Source organism: Bombina bombina, chromosome 2 (genome assembly GCF_027579735.1).
Source record: "Bombina bombina isolate aBomBom1 chromosome 2, aBomBom1.pri, whole genome shotgun sequence".
NCBI classification, from domain to species: domain Eukaryota; kingdom Metazoa; phylum Chordata; class Amphibia; order Anura; family Bombinatoridae; genus Bombina; species Bombina bombina.
In genome coordinates this window covers 832377886-832398975 of record NC_069500.1, presented here as the reverse complement: position 1 = coordinate 832398975, position 21090 = coordinate 832377886, and the positions used below count along the sequence as shown (strand labels likewise).

At 42.6% G+C, this 21090-nt stretch overlaps 1 protein-coding gene across 2 annotated transcripts in view; it reads left to right on the top strand.

The window, feature by feature from the left end:
• ZFR2 (zinc finger RNA binding protein 2) overlaps nucleotides 1-21090 on the top strand; it is a 517666-nt gene that overhangs the window by 99689 nt on the left and 396887 nt on the right. For both annotated transcript variants that reach the window (XM_053703133.1, XM_053703132.1), the window contains exons 6-8: nucleotides 2443-2629; nucleotides 2700-2845; nucleotides 3011-3130. In XM_053703133.1, coding sequence (XP_053559108.1) covers nucleotides 2443-2629; nucleotides 2700-2845; nucleotides 3011-3130 — 453 coding nt within the window. The remainder of the gene's footprint in view (nucleotides 1-2442; nucleotides 2630-2699; nucleotides 2846-3010; nucleotides 3131-21090) is intronic.

Genomic DNA, 21090 nt, shown 5'->3' with positions numbered 1-21090 from the left:
TTGGAGAAAACAGAATTTATGTTTACCTGATAAATTACTTTCTCCAACGGTGTGTCCGGTCCACGGCCCGCCCTGGTTTTTTAATCAGGTCTGATAATTTATTTTCTTTAACTACAGTCACCACGGTTTCATATGGTTTCTCCTATGCAAATATTCCTCCTTAACGTCGGTCGAATGACTGGGGTAGGCGGAGCCTAGGAGGGATCATGTGACCAGCTTTGCTGGGCTCTTTGCCATTTCCTGTTGGGGAAGAGAATATCCCACAAGTAAGGATGACGCCGTGGACCGGACACACCGTTGGAGAAAGTAATTTATCAGGTAAACATAAATTCTGTTTTTCATTGCTTTTTTTCCTAGCCAATGATTTTACGCCTATTATTGTCAAAGTCCTGCTCAAGATGAAACGAGATCAACACACTTGTGCTGTTTTCAGACAGATTTTCAGATCGTATTGTGCTTTCTGCAGGGTTTTTTTATTCTTCCCTTTCTTCCGAAACTCTTCTCTCAGCATCCATTGCTCCAATTCATTTTTAGTTTTGAATGCCTGTTTACCAGATACCTAATCCTGGAATGGTTATGAGCTCCCAAAAACTTTAGGACACAAGAAAGTTAAAGCAAGTTTAGTGCTGGAATAAATTCTGATTATTGCTCGAGTCTTCAATTTAAGTTATACAGCATCATGCTAAAACTGCTTACCCTAAAGACACTTTTTTTATGTTTTGGTGACTTCCTCGTTCGTAGTACAGGCATTTTTCTCTGAACTTGGTGTTCACATTACCTGTTTTCGCGGCAAGTTAGGATGGCTTGAGCACAGTCACTTTTTTTTCCCACTCAAAGTGGTACCATCTACTGCTATAACATTTGAAGTTTGTCCTAATCTCTCTAAAAACTAGGACAGTTACTCATTGTAGATATGGTAAATCTTTTAAATATTAATCTTATGGTGTCTTCCTGACTATCTGTTCTGCAGTGGGATCCTAGGAACGGCTTCTGGGCACCTAAGACGTTACTTTTCATGATCGCTTTGATCAAACACCACTTTTTGCAACTTGCCATGAAGCTTTGCTTGAGCAGCTATGTAAAGCAGCAATTTGATCCTCCTTACATACCTTCAGTAAATAATATTGCTTTAATATTTTGCTTCTGTTGAGGCTTCTTCTTCCTTATCTTTGGGCAGTTATGGTTCTGTTTTGTGACCAGAGCAATTTACTATGATTAATGGTGATTTTCATTATTTTGTCTACAATAATCTCCTGCTTCATGTGTTGTCGCATGTTGTTGGCAATCTGTCAACAGCGTCTGCAACAATATATATCAATAAAATCATTGCTGCATAAAAAAAACAAACTGCTGCCATAAAATGCTAAAGACACATGCACACTTCTGTGAGTCTACTTCTTCTTCTTTTTTTTTTTTTTTTACTAACGTAGCATATACTTCCTGAATATTGAAAGTTTAATTTTGACTTAATTTTTTCTTTAAATCCCTTCCTTAATTTTCCTAATAACACGAAGACCATCCTTTTTCAGTTTGGTGTAATTGATCTTTCAGGTGTTTTTAATAATTTTTTTCAAATTTATGTTAGTTTGGCTAATCGTCAAAAATGAAGGGAGGTGGCAGGTTTAGTAGACGACCACAGTACCAACAGTTTGTCTCCACATGTATGGCTATTAACAAATTTCTAGAATTATCTCCTGCTTCATATTCTCTCACTCAAAACAAGACTAAAGGTAATTATTGGAAGCATCAAAAATCTTTTCTATTGATGTATTAAAACTACTTGGCTTCAAGGAGTTTAAGATGTAGCTAACGTAAACTCCAGAGCAGTAATGTACTACTGGGAGCTAACCGGACACATCTGGTAAGCCAATAACAAGAGGCATATTTGCATAGCCAGCAATCATCGGCTAGCTCTCTCTAGTGCATTTCTGCTTTTAGGCTTACCTATCTATACTTTTCAATAATTGATGCCACAAGAACAAAGTACATTTGATAACAGAACAAATTTGAAGTCTCTTAAAATGTATGTTCTGTGTGAACCATTAAAGTTTTTTTTTTAATTTTGACTTTTATGTCAGTTTAAGATAAATGTATATGCCATCCTATTGCGACATAAAGCAAGTGTAATATACTTGTTTAATGTCTAATTTTTTTTGTGGTTTTTTTTGAGCTAATGGAAATAATTACTTTTTTGGCCTCTCTTTAAATTTATTAACAAGAGATTAGCACTTTCTGCACACCACCAACACTGAACTAATTATGGATTTGTTCAACCTCAGAGTATAGATGTTGGTAACTGGTCTCATTTACATTCTGAGAGCAATGTTTTTATACACGTAAACTATTAAAATATGTTCCTTATGTAATGTATTTTATGGCATTCTTAGCACTGTATATAAGCAAACTTTACTTTTTCACTGTTTTCTGTTTTTGTTGTTGCAGGTTGTCAAGTTGCACACTAAGCTTGGAAAACCTATTCCCTCAGTAGAACCTGTCAAAATCAATTCTGCTTCCTCATCCTGTACTACCACCCATAAACAATCTTCTCAACCTTCAAAATCAGTAGTCTCTCCATCTAGTCCAAAACCTGTCGCACTTAAATCAACCACCTCCAGTGCTCCACCCACTGGTAAGTATCAGGGTGTTTCTTTCTAAGACAATATGGTTCCCCTGGTACTGACAGGAATAATCTTCCCCAGGGGGACCCCCGCTGTTCTCTCTTACCCTGACACAGGAGGCGATGGCTTCCCCAACCAGAATGGATATACTGAATGAACCGACATCCCAGGACGAGTCTGGTGATGGGATTGATGTGCAGCCTGTCGGACATGACTACGTGGAAGAGGTGAGAACAAACAAAGTGGGGTTTGTCTTATCCCAGTTTTTTTTTATTGAAGGGTTAAACTTTTCATATTTATTTGGATACTCCACTTTTGCCAAATTACACTTATCTTAGAGTTCCCTTTTATATAGACTGTCAATTTAAAGTCACTGTTCTCCTAACCAACAGATCTGTAATGAAGAGGGAAAAATGATAAGGTTCCAGTGTAGATTGTGTGAGTGCAGCTTCAACGACCCAAACGCCAAAGACATGCACCTGAAGGGCCGTCGTCACCGGCTGCAGTATAAGGTTAGTTCTATACAAAAGAAAATGGTTTACTATCTTGATAGAGGTGTATATGTATGTATATATGTGTGTATGTATATATGTGTGTGTGTATATGTGTGTATATATATATATATATATATATATATATATATATATATATATATAGAGAAGCAAGTAAAATGTGTTCACTCAGTACACTGGGTAAACACAAGTGATACTCTATAGTTGGCGCTAGTCAGTATTGTGTAGGGTATAGTGGCAGCTATATAAAACAAATACTGGTTGAGATGTAAAGTCCCAGTCAGTAAGTGAAAAATGTGTATACAAGGATGGATACAGCGCCTATATATCCATTAAATATGGGTGGTAAGTGGGAATATGAGTGAGAGCTAAGGATAATTAGTTAAGGAAAAATAACCATTAAAAGAATATAAAAGAATGTTAAAATAAATGATGCTAGAAGAATAATGAATAGATTATGAAACAATGTTCATATGAGTCTTTAGACAATATACAGTCCGTGGTTAATCTTCACATGAAGTTGATGTCAGTAAATAGATGGTATATAATACCCTTACCAGATATTACCTCAATCTAATGAGGTAAGTATGCCGCACTGGGGGTATATACAGATGGTAGAATCTTCTCCTTGTATCCAGATGTGGTGCCTCTTGGGTTTTCGTTAGCCTCCTGGAGTATGCAGGGATGTGTTTCTGGTTGTAGATAGATCCCTTGTACTTCCTTTATGTTGGTAGTTAGCCTCTTGGAGTACCTTTTCTGTCTTGGTATAAACTGAACCTGCTAATCAAACAGAGAAAAAATAGGAACACTCAGGACTGAAACCCCACTGCAGCAAAGAAACAGCTGTTTCTTTGCTGCAGTGGGGTTTCAGTCCTGAGTGTTCCTATTTTTTCTCTGTTTGATTAGCAGGTTCAGTTTATACCAAGACAGAAAAGGTACTCCAAGAGGCTAACTACCAACATAAAGGAAGTACAAGGGATCTATCTACAACCAGAAACACATCCCTGCATACTCCAGGAGGCTAACGAAAACCCAAGAGGCACCACATCTGGATACAAGGAGAAGATTCTACCATCTGTATATACCCCCAGTGCGGCATACTTACCTCATTAGATTGAGGTAATATCTGGTAAGGGTATTATATACCATCTATTTACTGACATCAACTTCATGTGAAGATTAACCACGGACTGTATATTGTCTAAAGACTCATATGAACATTGTTTCATAATCTATTCATTATTCTTCTAGCATCATTTATTTTAACATTCTTTTATATTCTTTTAATGGTTATTTTTCCTTAACTAATTATCCTTAGCTCTCACTCATATTCCCACTTACCACCCATATTTAATGGATATATAGGCGCTGTATCCATCCTTGTATACACATATATATATATATGTGTATGTATATGTGTATGTATATGTGTATGTATATGTGTATGTATATGTGTATGTATATGTGTATATATATGTATGTATATGTATATATGTATGTATGTATATATATATGTATGTATGTATGTATATATTTCTTCTGTTAAGTGTGATCAGTCCACGGGTCATCATTACTTCTGGGATATTACTCCTCCCCAACAGGAAGTGCAAGAGGATTCACCCAGCAGAGCTGCATATAGCTCCTCCCCTCTACGTCACTCCCAGTCATTCTCTTGCACCCAACGACTAGATAGGATGTGTGAGAGGACTATGGTGATTATACTTAGTTTCTTCTGTTATGTGTGATCAGTCCACGGGTCATCATTACTTCTGGGATATAACTCCTCCCCAACAGGAAATGCAAGAGGATTCACCCAGCAGAGCTGCATATAGCTCCTCCCCTCTACGTCAGTCCCAGTCATTCTCTTGCACCCAACGACTAGATAGGATGTGTGAGAGGACTATGGTGATTATACTTAGTTTTTATGACTTCAATCAAAAGTTTGTTATTTTAAAATAGCACCGGAGCGTGTTATTACTTCTCTGGCAGAGTTTGAGGAAGAATCTGACAGAGATTTTTTACTATGATTTTAACCGGAGTCGTTAAGATCATATTGCTGTTCTCGACCATCTGAGGGAGGTAAAGGCTTCAGATCAGGGGACAGCGGGCAGATGAATCTGCATTGAGGTATGTGGCAGTTTTTATTTTCTGAATGGAATTGATGAGAAAAGCCTGCCATACCGTTAAAATGACATGTATGTATACACTTCAGTATTCTGGGGATGGTATTTCACCGGAACTACTGTGTTAAAGGTCACTAATCCTTTTAATAACTATTCTCATGTTAAACGTTTTTGCTGGAATGTAGAATCGTTTACATTGCTGAGGTACTGTGTGAATAAATATTTGGGCATTATTTTCCACTTGGCAGTTTTTTGCTTTAATTGTGACAGTTTCGTTTCTCTTCACTGCTGTGTGGGAGAGGGAGGGGCCGTTTTTGGCGCTCTTTGCTACGCATCAAAAAATTCCAGTCAGCTACTTTTATATTTCCTGCATGATCCGGTTCATCTCTGACAGATCTCAGGGGTCTTCAAACTTCTTTGAAGGGAGGTAAATTCTCTCAGCAGAGCTGTGAGAATTCTTATAGTGACTGTGTATAAAAAACGTTGTTTTGTTTTCTTATGTACAAATTTAATTAGTGTTGTTTTTTACTAATGGGAACAAACCTTTACTAAAAGTTGTGTTGTTTTAAAGTTTGATGCAATAACTGTTTTTCAGTTCATTATTTCAACTGTCATTTAATCGTTAGTACCTCTTTGAGGCACAGTGCGTTTTTTTGCTAAAAAAAAGATTATAACCAAGTTGTAAGTTTTTTTGCTAGTGTGTTAAACATGTCTGACTCAGAGGAAGATATCTGTGTCATTTGTTCCAATGCCAAGGTGGAGCCCAATAGAAATTTATGTACTAACTGTATTGATGCTACTTTAAATAAAAGTCAATCTGTACAATGTGAACAAATTTCACCAAACAGCGAGGGGAGAGTTATGCCGACTAACTCGCCTCACGCGACAGTACCTGCATCTCCCGCCCGGGAGGTGCGTGATATTTTGGCGCCTAGTACATCTGGGCGGCCATTACAGATAACATTACAAGATATGGCTACTGTTATGACTGAAGTTTTGTCTAAATTACCTGAACTAAGAGGCAAGCGTGATCACTCTGGGGTGAGAACAGAGTGCGCTGACAATACTAGGGCCATGTCTGATACTGCGTCACAGCTCGCAGAGCATGAGGACGGAGAGCTTCATTCTGTGGGTGACGGTTCTGATCCAAACAGATTGGACTCAGATATTTCAAATTTTAAATTTAAATTGGAGAACCTCCGTGTACTACTAGGGGAGGTCTTAGCAGCTCTCAACGATTGTAACACTGTTGCAATACCAGAGAAACTGTGTAGGTTGGATAAATACTTTGCGGTACCGGCGAGTACTGACGTTTTTCCTATACCTAAGAGACTAACTGAAATTGTTACTAAGGAGTGGGATAGACCCGGTGTGCCGTTCTCACCCCCTCCAATATTTAGAAAGATGTTTCCAATAGACGCCACCACTCGGGACTTATGGCAAACGGTCCCCAAGGTGGAGGGAGCAGTTTCTACTTTAGCTAAGCGTACCACTATCCCGGTGGAGGATAGCTGTGCTTTCTCAGATCCAATGGATAAAAAATTAGAGGGTTACCTTAAGAAAATGTTTGTTCAACAAGGTTTTATATTACAACCCCTTGCATGTATCGCGCCGATTACGGCTGCGGCAGCATTTTGGATTGAGTCGCTTGAAGAGAACCTTAGTTCCTCTACGCTAGACGACATTACGGACAGGCTTAGAGTCCTTAAACTAGCTAATTCTTTCATTTCGGAGGCCGTAGTACATTTAACCAAACTTACGGCTAAGAACTCAGGATTCGCCATACAGGCACGCAGGGCACTGTGGCTAAAATCCTGGTCAGCTGATGTTACTTCTAAGTCCAAATTACTTAATATACCTTTCAAGGGGCAGTCCTTATTCGGGCCCGGTTTGAAAGAAATTATCGCTGACATTACGGGAGGTAAGGGCCACGCCCTACCTCAAGACAAGGCCAAAGCTAAGGCTAGACAGTCTAATTTTCGTCCCTTTCGGAATTTCAAAACAGGAGCAGCATCAACCTCCACTGCACCAAAACAGGAAGGAGCTGTTGCTCGTTACAGGCAAGGCTGGAAGCCTAACCAGTCCTGGAACAAAAGCAAGCAGGCCAGGAAACCTGCTGCTGCCCCAAAGACAGCATGAACCGAGAGCCCCCGATCCGGGACCGGATCTAGTAGGGGGCAGACTCTCTCTCTTCGCCCAGGCCTGGGCAAGAGATGTTCAGGATCCCTGGGCACTAGAGATCATATCTCAGGGATACCTTCTAGACTTCAAATTATCTCCCCCAAGAGGGAGATTTCATCTGTCAAGGTTGTCAACAAACCAGATAAAGAAAGAAGCGTTTCTACGCTGCGTACAAGATCTGTTAACAATGGGAGTGATCCATCCGGTTCCGTGGTCGGAACAAGGACAAGGGTTCTACTCAAACCTGTTTGTGGTTCCCAAAAAAGAGGGAACTTTCAGGCCAATCTTAGATTTAAAGACTCTAAACAAATTCCTAAGAGTTCCATCGTTCAAAATGGAAACTATTCGGACAATCTTACCCATGATCCAAGAGGGTCAGTACATGACCACAGTGGATTTAAAGGATGCTTACCTTCACATACCGATCCACAAAGATCATCACCGGTATCTAAGGTTTGCCTTCTTAGACAGGCACTACCAGTTTGTAGCTCTTCCATTCGGATTGGCTACGGCTCCAAGAATCTTCACAAAGGTTCTGGGTGCCCTTCTAGCGGTACTAAGACCGCGAGGGATTTCGGTAGCTCCGTACCTAGACGACATTCTAATACAAGCTTCAAGCTTTCAAACTGCCAAGTCTCATACAGAGTTAGTTCTGGCATTTCTAAGGTCGCATGGATGGAAAGTGAACGAAAAGAAGAGTTCTCTCTTTCCTCTCACAAGAGTTCCATTCTTGGGGACTCTTATAGATTCTGTAGAAATGAAGATTTACCTGACAGAAGACAGGTTAACAAAACTTCAAAATGCATGCCGCGTCCTTCATTCCATTCAACACCCGTCAGTAGCTCAATGCATGGAGGTGATCGGCTTAATGGTAGCGGCAATGGACATAGTACCTTTTGCACGCCTACACCTCAGACCGCTGCAATTATGCATGCTAAGTCAGTGGAATGGGGATTACTCAGATTTGTCCCCTACTCTGAATCTGAATCAAGAGACCAGAAATTCTCTTCTATGGTGGCTTCATCGGCCACACCTGTCCAGGGGGATGCCATTCAGCAGACCAGACTGGACAATTGTAACAACAGACGCCAGCCTACTAGGTTGGGGCGCTGTCTGGAATTCTCTGAAGGCTCAGGGACTATGGAATCAGGAGGAGAGTCTCCTTCCAATAAACATTCTGGAATTGAGAGCAGTTCTCAATGCCCTTCTGGCTTGGCCCCAGTTAATAACTCGGGGGTTCATCAGGTTTCAGTCGGACAACATCACGACTGTAGCTTACATCAACCATCAGGGAGGGACAAGAAGCTCCCTAGCAATGATGGAAGTATCAAAGATAATTCGCTGGGCAGAGTCTCACTCTTGCCACCTGTCAGCAATCCACATCCCGGGAGTGGAGAACTGGGAGGCGGATTTCTTGAGTCGCCAGACTCTTCATCCGGGGGAGTGGGAACTTCATCCGGAGGTCTTTGCCCAAATACTTCGACGTTGGGGCAAACCAGAGATAGATCTCATGGTGTCTCGCCAGAACGCCAAACTTCCTCGCTACGGGTCCAGATCCAGGGATCCGGGAGCAGTTCTGATAGATGCTTTGACAGCACCTTGGAACTTCAGGATGGCTTATGTGTTTCCACCCTTCCCGCTGCTTCCTCGATTGATTGCCAAAATCAAACAGGAGAGAGCATCAGTAATTCTAATAGCACCTGCTTGGCCACGCAGGACTTGGTATGCAGATCTAGTGGACATGTCATCCTGTCCGCCTTGGTCTCTACCTCTAAGACAGGACCTTCTGATACAGGGTCCATTCAAACATCAAAATCTAACTTCTCTGAAGCTGACTGCTTGGAAATTGAACGCTTGATTTTATCAAAACGTGGTTTTTCTGAGTCGGTTATTGATACCCTGATTCAGGCTAGGAAGCCTGTTACCAGAAGGATTTACCATAAAATATGGCGGAAATACCTATACTGGTGCGAATCCAAAGGTTACTCCTGGAGTAAGGTTAGGATCGCTAGGATATTGTCTTTTCTACAAGAAGGTTTAGAAAAGGGTTTATCAGCTAGTTCATTAAAGGGACAGATTTCAGCTCTGTCCATCTTGTTACACAGACGTCTGTCAGAAAATCCAGACGTCCAGTCCTTTTGTCAGGCTTTAGCTAGGATCAAGCCTGTGTTTAAAGCTGTTGCTCCACCATGGAGTTTAAACTTAGTTCTTAACGTTTTACAGGGTGTTCCGTTTGAACCCCTTCATTCCATTGATATAAAAATGTTATCTTGGAAAGTTCTGTTTTTAATGGCTATTTCCTCGGCTCGAAGAGTCTCTGAGTTATCAGCCTTACATTGTGATTCCCCTTATCTGATTTTTCACTCAGACAAGGTAGTTCTGCGTACTAAACCTGGGTTCTTACCTAAGGTAGTCACTAACAGGAACATCAATCAAGAGATTGTTGTCCCATCCTTGTGTCCAAATCCTTCTTCAAAGAAGGAACGTCTTTTACACAATCTGGATGTAGTTCGTGCCCTCAAGTTCTACTTGCAGGCAACTAAAGATTTTCGCCAAACTTCTTCCTTGTTTGTCGTTTACTCTGGACAGAGGAGAGGTCAAAAAGCTTCTGCTACCTCTCTCTCTTTTTGGCTTCGTAGCATAATACGTTTAGCCTATGAGACTGCTGGACAGCAGCCTCCTGAAAGAATTACAGCTCACTCCACTAGAGCTGTGGCTTCCACTTGGGCCTTTAAGAATGAGGCCTCTGTTGAACAGATTTGCAAGGCTGCAACTTGGTCTTCGCTTCATACTTTTTCCAAATTTTACAAATTTGACACTTTTGCTTCTTCGGAGGCTATTTTTGGGAGAAAGGTTCTTCAGGCAGTGGTTCCTTCTGTATAATGAGCCTGCCTATCCCTCCCGTCATCCGTGTACTTTTGCTTTGGTATTGGTATCCCAGAAGTAATGATGACCCGTGGACTGATCACACATAACAGAAGAAAACATAATTTATGCTTACCTGATAAATTCCTTTCTTCTGTTGTGTGATCAGTCCACGGCCCGCCCTGTTTTAAGGCAGGTAAATATCTTTTAAATTATACTCCAGTCACCACTTCACCCTTGGTTACTCCTTTCTCGTTGATTCTTGGTCGAATGACTGGGACTGACGTAGAGGGGAGGAGCTATATGCAGCTCTGCTGGGTGAATCCTCTTGCATTTCCTGTTGGGGAGGAGTTATATCCCAGAAGTAATGATGACCCGTGGACTGATCACACAACAGAAGAAAGGAATTTATCAGGTAAGCATAAATTATGTTTTTATATCTTCAATCAAAAGTTTGTTATTTTAAAATAGCACCGGAGTGTGTTATTACCTCTCTGGCAGAGTTTGAAGAAGAATCTACCAGAGTTTTGCTATGATTTTAGCCGGAGTAGTTAAGATCATATTGCTGTTCTCGGCCATCTGAGGAGTGAGGTAAACTTCAGATCAGGGGACAGCGGGCAGATGAATCTGCATAGAGGTATGTAGCAGTTTTTATTTTCTGACAATGGAATTGATGAGAAAATCCTGCCATACCGATATAATGTCATGTATGTATACTTTACACTTCAGTATTCTGGGGAATGGTACTTCACTAGAATTACACTGTATGAAATACATAAAGCTGTTTAATAACTAGAGATTATGTTTAACGTTTTTGCTGGAATGTAAAATCGTTTTCATTTGCTGAGGTACTGTGTGAATAAATGTTTGGGCACTATTTCTCCACTTGGCAGTTGCTTAATTTGTTTTTCTGACAGTTTCTGTTCTCCCTCACTGCTGTGTTGTGAGGGGGAGGGGCCGTTTTTTGGCGCTTTTACTATGCATCAAATATTTCAGTCAGCAACTCATTGTATTCCCTGCATGATCCGGTTCATCTCTACAGAGCTCAGGGGTCTTCAAAACTTATTTTGAGGGAGGTAATTTCTCTCAGCAGAGCTGTGAGAATTATAGTTTGACTGAGATAAAAAACGTTTTTTCTGTAATTTGTTTCCTGCTTTCAGAATTTGTTATCTTTGCTAATGGGATTAAACCTTTGCTAAAGTTGTGTTGTTTACAAGGATTGAGGCTATAACTGTTTCAATTTATTATTTTTCAACTGTCATAGATCTTCTGTGCTTCTTAAAGGCACAGTACGTTTTAATATTATTCTAATTGAATTGTATTTCCAAGTTGCAAGTTTATTTGCTAGTGTGTTAAACATGTCTGATTCAGAGGATGATACCTGTGTCATTTGTTGCAATGCCAAAGTGGAGCCCAATAGAAATTTATGTACTAACTGTATTGATGCTACTTTAAATAAAAGTCAATCTGTACAAATTGAACAAATTTCACCAAACAACGAGGGGAGAGTTATGCCGACTAACTCGCCTCACGTGTCAGTACCTACATCTCCCGCTCAGAGGGAGGTGCGTGATATTGTAGCGCCGAGTACATCTGGGCGGCCATTACAAATCACATTACAGGATATGGCTACTGTTATGACTGAGGTTTTGGCTAAATTACCAGAACTAAGAGGTAAGCGTGATCACTCTGGGGTGAGAACAGAGTGCGCTGATAATATTAGGGCCATGTCAGACACTGCGTCACAGGTGGCAGAACATGAGGACGGAGAACTTCATTCTGTGGGTGACGGTTCTGATCCAAACAGACTGGATTCAGATATTTCAAATTTTAAATTTAAACTGGAAAACCTCCGTGTATTACTAGGGGAGGTGTTAGCGGCTCTGAATGATTGTAACACAGTTGCAATACCAGAGAAAATGTGTAGGTTGGATAAATATTTTGCGGTACCGACGAGTACTGAGGTTTTCTCCAACATAGGTGTGTCCGGTCCACGGCGTCATCCTTACTTGTGGGATATTCTCTTCCCCAACAGGAAATGGCAAAGAGCCCAGCAAAGCTGGTCACATGATCCCTCCTAGGCTCCGCCTACCCCAGTCATTCTCTTTGCCGTTGTACAGGCAACATCTCCACGGAGATGGCTTAGAGTTTTTTAGTGTTTAACTGTAGTTTTTATTATTCAATCAAGAGTTTGTTATTTTAAAATAGTGCTGGTATGTACTATTTACTCTGAAACAGAAAAGAGATGAAGATTTCTGTTTGTAAGAGGAAAATGATTTTAGCAACCGTTACTAAAATCCATGGCTGTTCCACACAGGACTGTTGAGAGGAATTAACTTCAGTTGGGGGAACAGTGAGCAGTCTTTTGCTGCTTGAGGTATGACACATTCTAACAAGACGATGTAATGCTGGAAGCTGTCATTTTCCCTATGGGATCCGGTAAGCCATTTTTATTCAGACAGTAAATAAGGGCTTCACAAGGGCTTATTAAGACTGTAGACATTTTCTGGGCTAAATCGATTCATATATTACACATATTTAGCCTTGAGGAATCATTTAATCTGGGTATTTTGGTAAAATAATATCGGCAGGCACTGTTTTAGACACCTTATTCTTTAGGGGCTTTCCCTAATCATAGGCAGAGCCTCATTTTCGCGCCGGTATTGCGCACTTGTTTTTGAGAGGCATGACATGCAGTCGCATGTGTGAGGAGCTCTGATACATAGAAAAGACTTTCTGAAGGCGTCATTTGGTATCGTATTCCCCTTTGGGCTTGGTTGGGTCTCAGCAAAGCAGATACCAGGGACTGTAAAGGGGTTAAAGTTAAAAACGGCTCCGGTTCCGTTATTTTAAGGGTTAAAGCTTCCAAATTTGGTGTGCAATACTTTTAAGGCTTTAAGACACTGTGGTGAAATTTTGGTGAATTTTGAACAATTCCTTCATACTTTTTCGCAATTGCAGTAATAAAGTGTGTTCAGTTTAAAATTTAAAGTGACAGTAACGGTTTTATTTTAAAACGTTTTTTGTACTTTGTTATCAAGTTTATGCCTGTTTAACATGTCTGAACTACCAGATAGACTGTGTTCTGAATGTGGGGAAGCCAGGGTTCCTTCTTATTTAAATAAATGTGATTTATGTGACACTGAAAATGATGCCCAAGATGATTCCTCAAGTGAGGGGAGTAAGCATGGTACTGCATCATTCCCTCCTTCGTCTACACGAGTCTTGCCCACTCAGGAGGCCCCTAGTACATCTAGCGCGCCAATACTCCTTACTATGCAACAATTAACGGCTGTAATGGATAATTCTATCAAAAACATTTTAGCCAAAATGCCCACTTATCAGCGTAAGCGCGACTGCTCTGTTTTAGATACTGAAGAGCATGAGGACGCTGATGATAATGGTTCTGAAATGCCCCTACACCAGTCTGAGGGGGCCAGGGAGGTTTTGTCTGAGGGAGAAATTTCAGATTCAGGGAAAATTTCTCAACAAGCTGAACCCGATGTGATTACATTTAAATTTAAGTTGGAACATCTCCGCGCTCTGCTTAAGGAGGTATTATCCACTCTGGATGATTGTGATAATTTGATCATCCCAGAGAAACTATGTAAAATGGACAAGTTCCTAGAGGTCCCGGGGCTCCCAGAAGCTTTTCCTATACCCAAGCGGGTGGCGGACATTGTAAATAAAGAATGGGAAAGGCCCGGTATACCTTTCGTCCCTCCCCCCATATTTAAAAAATTGTTTCCTATGGTCGACCCCAGAAAGGACTTATGGCAGACAGTCCCCAAGGTCGAGGGAGCGGTTTCTACTTTAAACAAACGCACCACTATACCCATAGAAGATAGTTGTGCTTTCAAAGATCCTATGGATAAAAAGTTAGAAGGTTTGCTTAAAAAGATGTTTGTTCAGCAGGGTTACCTTCTACAACCAATTTCATGCATTGTCCCTGTCACTACAGCCGCGTGTTTCTGGTTCGATGAGCTAGTAAAGGCGATCGATAGTGATTCTCCTCCTTATGAGGAGATTATGGACAGAATCCGTGCTCTCAAATTGGCTAATTCTTTCACCCTAGACGCCACTTTGCAATTGGCTAGGTTAGCGGCAAAGAATTCTGGGTTTGCTATTGTGGCGCGCAGAGCGCTTTGGTTGAAATCTTGGTCAGCTGATGCGTCTTCCAAGAACAAACTCCTTAACATTCCTTTCAAGGGGAAAACGCTGTTTGGCCCTGACTTGAAAGAGATTATCTCTGATATCACTGGGGGTAAGGGCCACGCCCTTCCTCAGGATAGGTCTTTCAAGGCCAAAAATAAACCTAATTTTCGTCCCTTTCGTAGAAACGGACCAGCCCCAAGTGCTACGTCCTCTAAGCAAGAGGGTAATACTTCTCAAGCCAAGCCAGCCTGGAGACCAATGCAAGGCTGGAACAAGGGAAAGCAGGCCAAGAAACCTGCCACTGCTACCAAGACAGCATGAAATGTTGGCCCCCGATCCGGGACCGGATCTGGTGGGGGGCAGACTCTCTCTCTTCGCTCAGGCTTGGGCAAGAGATGTTCTGGATCCTTGGGCACTAGAAATAGTCTCCCAAGGTTATCTTCTGGAATTCAAGGGGCTTCCCCCAAGGGGGAGGTTCCACAGGTCTCAATTGTCTTCAGACCACATAAAAAGACAGGCATTCTTACATTGTGTAGAAGACCTGTTAAAAATGGGAGTGATTCATCCTGTTCCATTAGGAGAACAAGGGATGGGGTTCTACTCCAATCTGTTCATAGTTCCCAAAAAAGAGGGAACGTTCAGACCAATCTTAGATCTCAAGATCTTAAACAAGTTTCTCAAGGTTCCATCGTTCAAAATGGAAACCATTCGAACAATTCTTCCTTCCATCCAGGAAGGTCAATTCATGACCACGGTGGATTTAAAGGATGCGTATCTACATATTCCTATCCACAAGGAACATCATCGGTTCCTAAGGTTCGCATTCCTGGACAAGCATTACCAGTTCGTGGCGCTTCCTTTCGGATTAGCCACTGCTCCAAGGATTTTCACGAAGGTACTAGGGTCCCTTCTAGCGGTGCTAAGACCAAGGGGCATTGCAGTAGTACCTTACTTGGACGACATTCTGATTCAAGCGTCGTCCCTTCCTCAAGCAAAGGCTCACACGGACATAGTCCTGGCCTTTCTCAGATCTCACGGATGGAAAGTGAACGTGGAAAAGAGTTCTCTATCTCCGTCGACAAGGGTTCCCTTCTTGGGAACAATAATAGACTCCTTAGAAATGAGGATTTTTCTGACAGAGGCCAGAAAAACAAAACTTCTAAACTCTTGTCGGACACTTCATTCCGTTCCTCTTCCTTCCATAGCGCAGTGCATGGAAGTAATAGGTTTGATGGTAGCGGCAATGGACATAGTTCCTTTTGCGCGCATTCATCTAAGACCATTACAACTGTGCATGCTCAGTCAGTGGAATGGGGACTATACAGACTTGTCTCCGAAGATACAAGTAAATCAGAGGACCAGAGACTCACTCCGTTGGTGGCTGTCCCTGGACAACCTGTCACAAGGGATGACCTTCCGCAGACCAGAGTGGGTCATTGTCACGACCGACGCCAGTCTGATGGGCTGGGGCGCGGTCTGGGGATCCCTGAAAGCTCAGGGTCTTTGGTCTCGGGAAGAATCTCTTCTACCGATAAATATTCTGGAACTGAGAGCGATATTCAATGCTCTCAAGGCTTGGCCTCGGCTAGCAAAGGCCAAGTTCATACGGTTTCAATCAGACAACATGACGACTGTTGCGTACATCAACCATCAGGGGGGAACAAGGAGTTCCCTGGCGATGGAAGAAGTGACCAAAATCATTCAATGGGCGGAGTCTCACTCCTGCCACCTGTCTGCAATCCACATCCCAGGAGTGGAAAATTGGGAAGCGGATTTTCTGAGTCGTCAGACATTACATCCGGGGGAGTGGGAACTCCATCCGGAAATCTTTGCCCAAATTACTCAACTGTGGGGCATTCCAGACATGGATCTGATGGCCTCTCGTCAGAACTTCAAGGTTCCTTGCTACGGGTCCAGATCCAGGGATCCCAAAGCGACTCTAGTAGATGCACTAGTAGCACCTTGGACCTTCAAACTAGCTTATGTATTCCCGCCGTTTCCTCTCATCCCCAGGCTGGTAGCCAGGATCCATCAGGAGAGGGCGTCGGTGATCTTGATAGCTCCTGCGTGGCCACGCAGGACTTGGTATGCAGATCTGGTGAATATGTCATCGGCTCCACCATGGAAGCTACCTTTGAGACGAGACCTTCTTGTTCAAGGTCCGTTCGAACATCCGAATCTGGTCTCACTCCAGCTGACTGCTTGGAGATTGAACGCTTGATCTTATCAAAACGAGGGTTCTCAGATTCTGTTATTGATACTCTTGTTCAGGCCAGAAAGCCTGTAACTAGAAAAATTTACCACAAAATATGGAAAAAATATATCTGTTGGTGTGAATCTAAAGGATTCCCTTGGGACAAGGTAAAGATTCCTAAGATTCTATCCTTTCTTCAAGAAGGATTGGAGAAAGGATTATCTGCAAGTTCCTTGAAGGGACAGATTTCTGCCTTGTCTGTGTTACTCCACAAAAAGCTGGCAGCTGTGCCAGATGTTCAAGCCTTTGTTCAGGCTCTGGTTAGAATTAAGCCTGTTTACAAACCTTTGACTCCCCCTTGGAGTCTCAACTTAGTTCTTTCAGTTCTTCAGGGGGTTCCGTTTGAACCCTTACATTCCGTTGATATTAAGTTATTATCTTGGAAAGTTTTGTTTTTGGTTGCAATTTCTTCTGCCAGAAGAGTTTCAGAATTATCTGCTCTGCAGTGTTCTCCTCCTTATCTGGTGTTCCATGCAGATAAGGTGGTTTTACGTACTAAACCTGGTTTTCTTCCAAAGGTTGTTTCTAACAAAAACATTAACCAGGAGATAGTCGTGCCGCCTTTGTGTCCGAAACCAGTTTCGAAGAAGGAACGTTTGTTGCACAATTTGGATGTTGTTCGCGCTCTAAAATTCTATTTAGATGCTACAAAGGATTTTAGACAAACATCTTCCTTGTTTGTTGTTTATTCTGGTAAAAGGAGAGGTCAAAAAGCAACTTCTACCTCTCTCTCTTTTTGGATTAAAAGCATCATCAGATTGGCTTACGAGACTGCCGGACGGCAGCCTCCTGAAAGAATCACAGCTCATTCCACTAGGGCTGTGGCTTCCACATGGGCCTTCAAGAACGAGGCTTCTGTTGATCAGATATGTAGGGCAGCGACTTGGTCTTCACTGCACACTTTTACCAAATTTTACAAGTTTGATACTTTTGCTTCTTCTGAGGCTGTTTTTGGGAGAAAGGTTTTGCAAGCCGTGGTGCCTTCCATTTAGGTGACCTGATTTGCTCCCTCCCTTCATCCGTGTCCTAAAGCTTTGGTATTGGTTCCCACAAGTAAGGATGACGCCGTGGACCGGACACACCTATGTTGGAGAAAACAGAATTTATGTTTACCTGATAAATTACTTTCTCCAACGGTGTGTCCGGTCCACGGCCCGCCCTGGTTTTTTAATCAGGTCTGATAATTTATTTTCTTTAACTACAGTCACCACGGTATCATATGGTTTCTCCTATGCAAATATTCCTCCTTAACGTCGGTCGAATGACTGGGGTAGGCGGAGCCTAGGAGGGATCATGTGACCAGCTTTGCTGGGCTCTTTGCCATTTCCTGTTGGGGAAGAGAATATCCCACAAGTAAGGATGACGCCGTGGACCGGACACACCGTTGGAGAAAGTAATTTATCAGGTAAACATAAATTCTGTTTTTCCTATACCTAAGAGACTTACTGAAATTGTTACTAAGGAGTGGGATAGACCCGGTGTGCCGTTCTCACCCCCTCCGATATTTAGAAAAATGTTTCCAATAGACGCCACCACAAGGGACTTATGGCAAACGGTCCCTAAGGTGGAGGGAGCAGTTTCTACCTTAGCTAAGCGTACCACTATCCCGGTGGAGGATAGCTGTGCTTTTTCAGATCCAATGGATAAAAAGTTAGAGGGTTACCTTAAGAAAATGTTTGTTCAACAAGGTTTTATATTGCAACCCCTTGCATGCATTGCGCCGATCACGGCTGCAGCGGCATTCTGGATTGAGTCTCTGGAAGAGAACATTGGTTCAGCTACTCTGGACGACATTACGGACAGGCTTAGAGTCCTTAAACTAGCTAATTCATTCATTTCGGAGGCCGTAGTACATCTTACTAAACTTACGGCGAAGAATTCAGGATTCGCCATTCAGGCACGCAGGGCGCTGTGGCTAAAATCCTGGTCAGCTGATGTTACTTCTAAGTCTAAATTGCTTAATATACCTTTCAAAGGGCAGACCTTATTCGGGCCCGGGTTGAAAGAGATTATCGCTGACATTACAGGAGGTAAAGGCCATGCCCTGCCTCAGGACAAAGCCAAAGCCAAGACTAGACAGTCTAATTTTCGTTCCTTTCGTAATTTCAAAGCAGGAGCAGCATCAACTTCCTCTGCACCAAAACAGGAAGGAGCTGTTGCTCGCTACAGACAAGGCTGGAAACCAAACCAGTCCTGGAACAAGGGCAAGCAGACTAGGAAACCTGCTGCTGCCCCTAAAACAGCATGAATTGAGGACCCCCGATCCGGGATCGGATCTAGTGGGGGGCAGACTTTCTCTCTTCGCCCAGGCTTGGGCAAGAGATGTTCAGGATCCCTGGGCGCTAGAGATAATATCTCAGGGATACCTTCTGGACTTCAAATACTCTCCTCCAAGAGAGAGATTTCATCTGTCAAGATTGTCAACAATCCAGACAAAGAGAGAGGCGTTTCTACGCTGCGTACAAGAGCTCTTGTTAATGGGAGTAATCCATCCAGTTCCACGATCGGAACAGGGACAGGGGTTTTACTCAAATCTGTTTGTGGTTCCCAAAAAAGAGGGAACTTTCAGACCAATCCTGGACTTAAAGATCCTAAACAAATTCCTAAGAGTTCCATCGTTCAAGATGGAGACTATTCGGACAATTTTACCTATGATCCAAGAGGGTCAATACATGACCACTGTAGATTTAAAAGATGCTTACCTTCACATACCGATTCACAAAGATCATTATCGGTACCTAAGGTTTGCCTTCCTAGACAGGCATTACCAGTTTGTGGCTCTTCCATTCGGATTGGCTACAGCTCCAAGAATCTTCACAAAGGTTCTGGGTGCTCTTCTGGCGGTACTAAGACCGCGGGGAATCTCGGTAGCTCCATACCTAGACGACATTCTGATACAAGCTTCCAAACTGCCAAGTCTCATACAGAGTTAGTGCTGGCATTTCTAAGGTCACATGGATGGAAGGTGAACGAAAAGAAAAGTTCACTCGTTCCACTCACAAGAGTTCCCTTCCTGGGGACTCTTATAGATTCTGTAGAAATGAAGATTTACCTGACAGAGGACAGGCTAACAAGACTTCAAAGTGCTTGCCGCACCCTTCATTCCATTCAACACCCGTCAGTGGCTCAATGCATGGAGGTAATCGGCTTAATGGTAAAGGCAATGGACATAGTACCCTTTGCACGCTTACACCTCAGACCACTGCAACTGTGCATGCTAAGTCAGTGGAATGGGGATTACTCAGACTTATCCCCTTCTCTGAATCTGGATCAAGAGACCAGAAATTCTCTTCTATGGTGGCTTTCTCTGTCCAGGGGGATGCCATTCAGCAGACCAGACTGGACAATTGTAACAACAGACGCCAGCCTTCTAGGTTGGGGTGCCGTCTGGAATTCTCTGAAGGCTCAGGGACAATGGAGTCAGGAGGAGAGTCTCCTGCCAATAAACATTCTGGAATTGAGAGCAGTTCTCAATGCCCTCCTGGCTTGGCCCCAGTTGACAACTCGGGGGTTCATCAGGTTTCAGTCGGACAACATCACGACTGTAGCTTACATCAACCATCAGGGAGGGACAAGAAGCTCCCTAGCTATGATGGAAGTATCAAAGATAATTTGCTGGGCAGAGTCTCACTCTTGCCACCTGTCAGCAATCCACATCCCGGGAGTGGAGAACTGGGAGGCGGATTTCTTAAGTCGTCAGACTTTTCATCCGGGGGAGTGGGAACTTCATCCGGAGGTCTTTGCCCAAATACTTCGACGTTGGGGCAAACCAGAGATAGATCTCATGGCGTCTCGACAGAACGCCAAGCTTCCTCGTTACGGGTCCAGATCCAGGGATCCAGGAGCAGTCCTGATAGATGCTCTGACAGCACCTTGGGACTTCAGGATGGCTTACGTGTTTCCACCCTTCCCGTTGCTTCCTCGATTGATTGCCAGAATCAAACAAGAGAGAGCATCAGTGATTCTAATAGCACCTGCGTGGCCACGCAGGACTTGGTATGCAGACCTGGTGGACATGTCATCCTGTCCACCTTGGTCTCTACCTCTGAAACAGGACCTTCTGATACAGGGTCCCTTCAAACATCAAAATCTAACTTCTCTGAAGCTGACTGCTTGGAAATTGAACGCTTGATTTTATCAAGACGTGGATTTTCTGAGTCAGTTATTGATACCTTAATACAGGCTAGGAAACCTGTTACCAGAAAGATTTACCATAAGATATGGCGTAAATACCTATATTGGTGTGAATCCAAAGGTTACTCTTGGAGTAAGGTTAGGATTCCTAGGATATTGTCTTTTCTACAAGAAGGTTTAGAAAAGGGTTTATCTGCTAGTTCATTAAAGGGACAGATCTCAGCTCTGTCCATTCTGTTACACAAACG